The sequence below is a fragment of the Asparagus officinalis genome, chromosome 10, assembly GCF_001876935.1.
Source record: "Asparagus officinalis chromosome 10, Aspof.V1, whole genome shotgun sequence".
NCBI classification, from domain to species: Eukaryota; Viridiplantae; Streptophyta; class Magnoliopsida; order Asparagales; family Asparagaceae; genus Asparagus; species Asparagus officinalis.
This window is the reverse complement of record NC_033803.1, coordinates 39,294,351-39,303,980: the sequence shown is the minus strand read 5'-3', so window position 1 is coordinate 39,303,980 and position 9,630 is coordinate 39,294,351. Positions and strand designations below refer to the sequence as shown.

The following is a 9,630-nucleotide window of genomic DNA, read 5'->3' as shown; positions in this document are numbered from 1 at the left end:
AGATATGAAACACAAGTAATATTTACACTTAACAATCTAGAATGCAAATACTTCCACTTAACCCCTAATTAAGTTTTATACTATAACTTGATACTTGTGCACTTGCAACTTAGGTTTTATTTACCACCGATCAAGTTTTTGGTTATTTGGACAGGCCCACCCAAAATGCTAACAATTAGATACACAGATTTAAAGATAGAGGGAGACCTCCATTCTGTGAAATTCATTTCAGGGTACATTATCAAATTTGCAAGGCGAGTTGTGGCTTTGGAGCCAAGATTGCAAAAATGTGTTTGTCAAATGGAAGTAGAGTTTATTGTCACGACAAAAACTTGCAAAGAATTGACAGCATATATTCGTGGTAAAACTTGTGTTTTAGCAGAAAACATATATTTTATTGTGCGACAGTTAAATAGAGTTCATCTTGGTTGGAGTCCAATACTATGTGATGTCTAAGCATATTGATATCAAATATCATTGGGTACAATATATTTTCAACAAGAAAGAACATGCAGAAGATCGATACAGATGACTGCAAATATGTTGATGACCATTCTACCTAGAAACAAGTTTGACTAGTCCTGAAGGAGGATATGGGATCCCTCCTACGTGGAGAAAAGTCTGACTTGTGGAGGATATGGAATCCCTCCTACGTGGAGAAATATCCTAGCTACTTGGTTGCTTCCTAAGTTATGTGTTTTTTGTGATTTTGATTTAAATAATTACCAAAGTTGTGGGGTGTGAAGAGATCTTACTTTGAATAGCTTCCTGAATTATATATTTCATGTGAGAAAACAGTCCGTTCCTGGAGGAGGAAAAAGATGAGATGTTAATAATTAAGGAGGTGAAATTTACTATGACTCTAAACAGAACTCATGGGAAAGGTTCACTTAATTAACCAAAATTAAAAGATTATTCATGATAGATACACAGCAACAATTACAACAGCATTAACGTCGAGTGAAGAGACAAATTAAAACTTGTTCGATGGTACGGGTAACAAGCTAGACCTAGTAGCACATGCACCTAGCGTAGCAGACGAGGTGTGAAGAGTTCAGAGACTACCAACAGCGTGTGTTATGTCTATAATTATTACATACATATTAACTAGTCCTTGTTTATGTACCAGTCTTTACCCCACAGCTAAGAATTTAGCAACAAGATCAAGTCTTTTCTCCTTGCGAGATGTAAGTCCAGGGGTCTCATTCATATCAAGATCCTCCCTTGACAGATTTTCTGGCATTGACCATTCAAACCTGTTCACAAGATTCGCGAGTGCAAGCTCTATGTTGTGCATTGCAAAGTTCATGCCCGGGCAAATTCTCCGACCTGCACCAAATGGAATGAACTGGAAATCGTTTCCTTTGAAATCTATCAAACTGTCCATGAATCTTTCAGGTCTGAATTCATCAGGTACTTCCCAACACTTGGGGTCTCTTGCAAGCGCCCAAGCGTTGATGACGATTCTTGTATTCTTGGGTATTTTATAACCTGATAATTCACTACTTTCTGTAAGTACTCGAGGGAGCAACAATGGAACAGGAGGATGCAGCCTCATAACCTCTTTTATCACTGATTTTAAATAGCTCATCTTGCTCAAATCTTCGTCTCTGATCATGTCTTTGCCTCTTGCTTTGCCTCTCACCTCATCTTGCAGTTTCTTCATGACTTTTGGATTGCGAACGAGTTCTGCCATACTCCATTCAAGTGTGATGTATGATGTATCAATTCCCGCAGTAAACATATCCTATAAAAATCTCACGTCAGGTTTTAAAGTTACCAATATTTTCTCCCAGAAAACATCTTTAAAACGGGGACACTATACAAATATCACCTTTGATTGTCAACTAAATATAAGCCTCTTTTCAAGGGGCTGGTGCAACCAACCATCTTGACCCACTTTCTGCTTAATTTTTCTTTGAAATCCCAATAACAAACTTAAAAAACTCAGTTGAAGTCACATGACTTATATCCTAACTACCAACGCCATGTGTCTTCAACATGCGTTTTTCAAGTAAAATTTACGATATCAGAGAAAGTTTTACTAGAAAGTAGATGATGGAGGTTGCTTGCACCACAAATGAATCCTCTTAAAGGTTATTAATTGACAATCAAAAGTGATTTCTATATAGTAACCTTATTTCAAAAAGGTAGTTTCCGGGAAAATTAGTAACATCATGAAATTTTAGGAATATGCGGATACCCGCTCCTAGCATCAAATTAAAATTCTAACCTTGAAGTTTTGGCGATAGCAGGTGGTTTATCCGCAATTAAACCGAAATATTATGATAAGAAATACGTTAAGAACTTACCATTAGTATTGCTTTGATGTTTCCTCTTGTAAATGTAAAATCAACACTAGGGTCATTCTCAAGTGAGAGCAATACTTCGACAAAATCTCTATTGTTGTTATGAGAAACGTCATCCTTCAACCGCTTAGCCTTATTGTTGATAACCACCTCAAGAATGTTATCCCATCTCTTAGCATTTCTCTTTGCCCTCCAATCCAGATTGAAGATATCAAGCCATCCAATCAGTGGGAAGAAGTCGGCAGGATGAAAAGCCCCAACGAGAGCAGAGTTCTCCTCAATAAGCATATGCAGATTGCTTTTCTTTTCTTGATCTCTAAAGAGGTCGTTGGAAACAACTCTAGTGACAATATTAGTAGCAAACATATTCAGTATGCTGCTCATATTCACATAACCATGTTTTTGGGATGTTTCATATATGTTGGCCATCATACAATCTACCTCTTCTTCTCGTGCGTGTTGAAAAAATTGGACCATCTTGGTACTCAAGAGATGAGTAACACATAGCTTTCTTGCTTTCCTCCAATACTCTCCATAGGGTGCAAATGCTATGTCATCGCTTCCATGAAGAAGAGTCGCTATGATCTTTGAAGGTGGTCTACTTGCAAATATGATATCTTTAGTTTTCATGATCTCACACGTGATTTCTGGTGAAGAGACGACGAGGGTGGGAACTTGACCAAGTTGTAGAAGCATGGTAGGCCCATGCTTGTTTGCTAGGGAACGGAGAGAACGATGAGGGAGCGAGCCGAGCTGGTGGAGGTTGCCTATCAAGGGAAGTTTTGGTGGACATGGAGGGAGATTGAGCTTGTTTGAATTTGTTCTCTTGATGCTCAGAAGCAGCAGTACAAGAGGAGATATTAAGAGTAGAAGACCAAGTATAAATGTTTCGGACATTTTGAAGAGATGAAAGTGTAGCGCTTCTCCTCTTTGTTGATGCTTTTGCTTCTATATATTTGATAAAGATGAAAATAGAGATATTTGTCGGTTAGTTAATTTGTGACTTGAACTAAGACTCTTCTACACAATTATTTCTTTATCTTTATTAGTGGAAATATGTTACAAGTTTCACATCAGTTTTTCTTTCACTTGGGATGAAACGTTTCTCCATGGCCACCTGAGATATTGCACAACACTGCATCCTCACTCATTGGAGGAGAGCCAAAGTTTATTTGACTATAAGCTTATGTCGTATCAAGAATTTGTGAACCTTATATTGTTTACGATATACATTTTCAAACATTAAGATTTTGTATGCTAAAGAGACCTAACATTTCCTCCTAGATATCACTATCAAGTTGAAATGGGATTTTGCGTAATGGCTCTGAATCTGGATCACAGATGATGTGTTTGTTTGTCTTGGTATCACGCACAGTCCTGAAACAAATTGACCACAAAATTTATGGCGATGTGTTAAGAGTATCTGATTTGCTTTCCCTGTTCCACACAAAAAAAGTAAGAGGAAACATTTTCCTTTCGTTGATAGACCGAAGAAGCAAGCTGATAATGCAGAGAAGAGCATACGCGCACTCTTCTTCTCATGAACGTGTTGTATTTAGACACAGCTGAAAATAAAGATATTGTTCGTTAATCAATATGCCGTGTTCAAATTTCGATTACGACTCTTCTTCTTTGTGCGTAGCTTATAAATTCTTCATACACCATTTGTTTAAGTTATCCTTGTTGGTGGAGGCCCGTTTTCAAGTAGAAAATCACTTGTCCTTTTTTACCGTGGAAATTAAGAAGTGTTAATCCAGGAACACTTGTTTATTATTGCATCCGCATTCAATGTAGGAACAGAAGTTTATTTGACTTTAAGCTTATATTGCTCATGATATGTTCAGAATCCTTAAGATTTGTTGGGGATTCGAAACAATCAATCGAACCCTTACCCTTCCGGACCTTGTGTTGAAAGTAGGAAAGTAGGAATAATACCACCAATAAAGATCTAACCTTGCAAAAAATAGTAAAGGAGACGAACACACTGATTTAACGAGGTTCGGCAACGTGCCTACGTCCTCGAGAGCCACACCACACAATTTCTTTATTAATTGAAGAAGAAATACAAGCTCTCAAACTAGGGTTTAATCTCTCTTAGATTTTCTCTCTTGCTGCGGTCAAAAACTCTCTTTTCTCGTGTTGTACAAACCCTAAAAACATTTAAGGTATATATAGAGTCCCGGTAGAAACAGAATCCAAAACAGTTTAGGAAACTGTCAAACTGCGTCGTGGTCGATCGTGACGGTCGACCGCGCAGGTATCGCGATCGAACGCACACCAGTCGCGATCGAACGTATCAAATGATAGAGACTTAAATCGATTACAGGGTTGGTGCGGTCGATCATCGCGGTCGACCGCCTTCGGATCCAGCTCCTCCTGAGCTCCTGTGCACGTTTGCGGTCGACCGCCAGATTCTCGCGGTCGACCGTGGATCTATCAGCTCGTTTTCTTCGTCGTTTTGATTCCAGCTTTCGTCTCGACTTTGGGTCTACACCTTAGACTAACAATCTCCCACTTGGAGACAAAGTGCTTGCAGTGAGTTCACCCGAACTCTTCACTTGTTCGCATGTATCTTCTCCCCAGAAAAATTCTTTCTTCAATCAACAATATCCCGACGATCGTGCCAATCTTCGTAGTGTGGCTCCGCCTTCGTCTTCTACTCGTGAAGGGCAACTGAAGTTGCACACAACTCAAGTTTCTCAATGGTGACTGCCTTTGTCAACATGTCCGTCGGATTTTGACTCCCCAAAATCTTTATCAAATGCAACTTTCCGTCTTCAACTAGCGAACGTATGAAATGGTATTTGCGTCGATGTGCTTCGTTCTGGCATGATATACTGGATTCTTGGCAAGATGTATAGCGCTATGGCTTTCACAATAAAGAACTCCTCTCCCTTGCTTTAGATCCAACTCTTCCAAGCACCCGTTCAACCAGATCATCTCCTTACTTGCTTTAGTTACCGCGACATACTCAGCCTCAGTTATGGACAAAATCACAATCTTCTGCAGACGTGAGACCCAGTTTATTGCTGTCGACGCTAAGGTATAAACATATTCCGTGGTGCTTCGCCTCGTATCATGATCACCGGCGAAGTCCGCATCCACGTATCCCTACAGCACCAACTCCTTCCTCTTGAAACATAATAGCTTGTTCGTTGTCCCTCTCAAGTACCGCATTATCCACTTCACGGCCTCCCAATGCTGCTTCCTTGGACTGCTTGCTGTTAGACCCTAGAGGGGGGGTGATTAGGGTCTTATGCTAATCTAATCCGATTAAATGTCAATTAAAAACTAATTAACAAGTTATCCTAGCAAGTATGAAATATCACAAGATATATGAGCTAGGATAAGCAATGTAAACAATGAGATATATCCTATATGATAAAATATATGCAAGTGCAAGGATATATAAACTAACACAAGGGGTAAACAATGTGAACTAGATAGTGGATCATATAAATGATGAGCTAATGACAATGGCGATAAGAAATATAAACACAAGTATAAATAAACGCCAAAGCACACTCAAACACAAGATATGATCACGGAGTTCGGACCTTCCGTCCTACGTCTCCGCTCCCCACTCCCGGGGAGAAATCCACTAACACAATCCGGTTTGGAAGCCGGAACTTCTTCTACACACTCGGTTTTCTAGCTAACCGAAAACTCTACAACTCACACTCTTGCAATCACACTCTACACCCACTAAGTGTTGGACCTAGCCGTGTCTCCCTCAAGTGCTCGGTTACAACCTCTCCCTAGGCACGTCAACCGACGCCACTCCTCTTGGGACGATCCCCGACTCTCACCACACAATAATTTGTTCTCTAATATGGATGAGAACACAATTAAAGCACAACTCAAAGTTACAATCTCTCACCACCCAACTATACTATGTATGTAAATACTAAAAGCTCAATGTGGGTGTGTGTAACAATGAGTAAAATCAAAATCAAACTAAACTCAAATATAAAATCTAGCTTAAGAAGATGATAATCAAGCAAGTATATTAAATGTAAAGCTAAGAGTTTGAGTTTATAAACTTTCTCAATTTGATAACAAGAGATGGACGGAGACTGATAGTTGGAAGCTCAACTTCAATAGATAATCTCCTCAAAGGCTCTTGTGGAATTTGATTCACGAAATCGAAAACTCAAATGCTTAAAAAGCTTATAAACATCACTTTTAAACAACTTAAACCCTTGATTAATCTTTCTTAAACTTGTTTTAAAACTCTCTTGTTCAATCTGAAAAGACCATCAGCAATGGGGTACTATATAACCACTAAAATCTCAGCAAAAAAACCCCAAAACAAAGACGCAAAAGACCCGCCAACGGTACAAAAACACTAGCCGGTTGGAAACAGTAAAAGCCATGTGTCGGTCGGCGGAAATTCTGTGCGGTCGACCGATGGAAAAGAGTTCGCGGACCGCACGAAAATTCGGTCGACCGTTATCTAAGGTCGAAACAAGAAAGCGAAGCATGACTTATCCGGTCGACAGGCGTCGCGGTGACCGATGGACCTTCGCTAGACCGGACCGTCGACGAGGGGCAGACTTTCTGTCGGCCCAGTGAGAAATGATCAACTGATCGGCTCGACCGGGTCGGTCGACCGAAAAGCTGGCAGCGGCAGCTGAACAAACTGTTTTGCTGATTTTAAAACCCTGTTTAAAAATATCAAATAAATTCAGAAAAATGTAAAACTTTGGGGAATGATTGTAGACATGATAATACACATGCTACAAAAACTGGTTTTCTAAAAAGACTTCCCAAATGAGAAATATCATCATTTTACAAAATAGTCCAAAACATGAAAATGTAAACATATGAATCTTGACATTTTAGCTTAACCATGTTTTGAAACATTACAAAATGATTTTGTAGACTTAATAAAAGATGTATATGATTATTGTTAAGTCTATAAACCAAGAAAACAATATTTTCACAAATACAATAGAAAGTAAAACGTATGAGTATGTATATGAAAATATATTTGTTTCATATCTATGAAATTAAACCAAAACAACTTATCCACATAGAAAACAAGCATGTATACACATTTTTTGGAATTTATTTGTAAAAACTTTGTTTGTGGATAAAACTAAAAACCAAGATGTATATGTATATAACTATATATATATATATACTAAGAAACTAATAAATGTGTGTGTGAATATAATATTGAGCTTAGAGTATATAACACACATAATATAAACTCCTAAACTAAATTACCCAAGCTTGATTGGTCTTCAATAAGCTCTACTTGGTAATCTCGCGGATGAAGCTTGAACTTGGATCTTGAACTTTGAATAGCAAGGCTTCACCGACATTCCGCCAACCTCCTTTGGATATGATCGTTGAAGCTCTAATTCCATCCATCCTCCAACTTGTTGTTTGTCTACAATAAATACGAAAACACAAATACTAGATAAACAACATTAGTGGTAAATTGTTTGTTAAACATCATCAAAACAAGAAGGCCAACAATCTCCCCCTTTTTGATGATGACAAACAATTTACAAAAATGATATATGCATGAAAGGAAATGAATATATAAATTACAATTCACATGCATATAAACAAGAAAGAATATACATATACTCACAATATTTCTCCCCCTTTGACAACATCAAAAAGGGGACAAAAGAATAAGAGAGCGAAAGCTCCCCCTATCAATAAGCATAGGTGAGTACCAAACAATTATAGGGAATGCTCCCCCTATCAAAAAGCCATATAGAATATAGATAAAGAAAGATCATGGCAAATATGTGAGCGAGCATAAATGAAAAGATATGCTAAGCATCACTCACATACAAACAAGATACAATGAGGACACATAATGATATGACATTATAAAGATAGTGTCTCATTATAAAAACCATGTATAAGAATAGATTTATGAAATCAAAAGAAGAGGAACATGAGAAACATGCAAAAAAGTTTTCAAATGAAAACAAATCCATCAGAAGAAATCATAAATCAAAGTTTATATCCAAAAACGATGTTTGATCAATGAAGAACTTGATCAAACCACTCATAGAATACATTATAAACCACGAATAGATGATCCATAAGCACAAACACATAAATATCATCATATAAGTGAAGTATAATGAATTCAAAGCAATCAATCAAAATAAAATCTTTAACAAAAGAATTTCAAGAGAGGCAACAATATATCAAGCTCTTAAGCTTGTTACAACCCATATAATCATTCTAGCATCCGGTAAATATGATTTGGGAATAAACACCCAATAAATCCGGAGGGTTATATAAATGCAAACCTCTCATCAAAACAAAACAAATAATCATGAAAACAAAAGATTTTATCAATTATAAATTTATTTTCATAATCAAAATATTTTAAGACATAATTTTAAAACCAAGAAAGGAAAAAGTAAGAACACTAAAATTCTTGGTTTAAAGTTTAAATTTGTTTTGGTACCCAAGAACTCTTGGTACCAAAAGATTTAGGGACATGACCCCTATCATTAAAGTTCAAAGCCTTAGGGTTATGAACCCTCTTAGGCATATATGGTGCACGAACACGGTCATAACAAAAATTACTCAAATGACCCTTCCGATTGCAATAAGTACAATGGAAAGGAAGCATTTGCTTATGTTGACCAAACGGTTGTGCACGGGAAACTTTAGAAACATTTGCAAACATGGATGATCTTTTAAAATTATTTTGCAAATGTGAAACTCTCTTTAAATCAAAACAAAATTTGGCCAAATGACCAAATCTACCACAATGATCACATCTATACACATGAGCATGCTTATGATGAGCAATGGGTGCATGTGTGTGTACATGTGATGAAGAAACTTGATGAGATGCACAAGAAGGATTAATATTCTTATGTTTTTGTGCATCATAGCAAAATTTAGCTAAATGGCCTTTACGACCACAAATGGAGCACTTGTAAACTTTGCTATACAAGTGTGCATAGTGTATGGGTGATTTACTAGATTTAGCACACTTGTCCATAAGTTTCTTATGGTTATCAATGCATATTTTCAAAGTTGAATCTAAAGATGAAATACTATTTTTCATAAGATTCAAATCTTCATTTTTAGGCACATATGCATTTTTAGAAGTAGAACATAAATAATCATTTATAAAGGAAGCAGTATTATTTTGTATGTTCTTTACTTCTAACATGGCATTATCTCTTTCATGAGTTAAACTAGCAACGTTTGAAGTTAAAGAAACATGATCCAATTTTAATTTTTCATTGTTTTCTTTAAGGATCACATTTTCATTAGAAATAGTTTCAAACTTAGATGCTAACAACTCATGATCGGATTTCAAAATTTC

The 9,630-nt window shown here is 37.1% G+C and overlaps 1 protein-coding gene across 1 annotated transcript; it reads right to left on the bottom strand.

Annotated features, from left to right (window-relative positions):
• Window positions 921-3,239, bottom strand: LOC109826963 (cytochrome P450 71A1-like). Its single transcript, XM_020393977.1, has 2 exons — window positions 2,313-3,239; window positions 921-1,747 (listed from the first exon to the last, which is right to left on the bottom strand). Exons 1-2 carry the CDS (start codon window positions 3,204-3,206, stop codon window positions 1,133-1,135), a joined length of 1,509 nt encoding a protein of 502 aa, XP_020249566.1. The 5' UTR covers window positions 3,207-3,239; the 3' UTR covers window positions 921-1,132.

What these genes read in the sequence shown, in the direction of transcription:
- LOC109826963 (XM_020393977.1), bottom strand. Translation starts at nt 3,206, where the DNA reads ATGTCCGAAACATTTATACTTGGTCTTCTACTCTTAATATCTCCTCTT. An exon ending in ACATCAAAGCAATACTAATG is followed by an intron (nt 1,748 to 2,312) that starts GTAAGTTCTTAA and finishes AGATTTTTATAG; the next exon opens with GATATGTTTACTGCGGGAAT.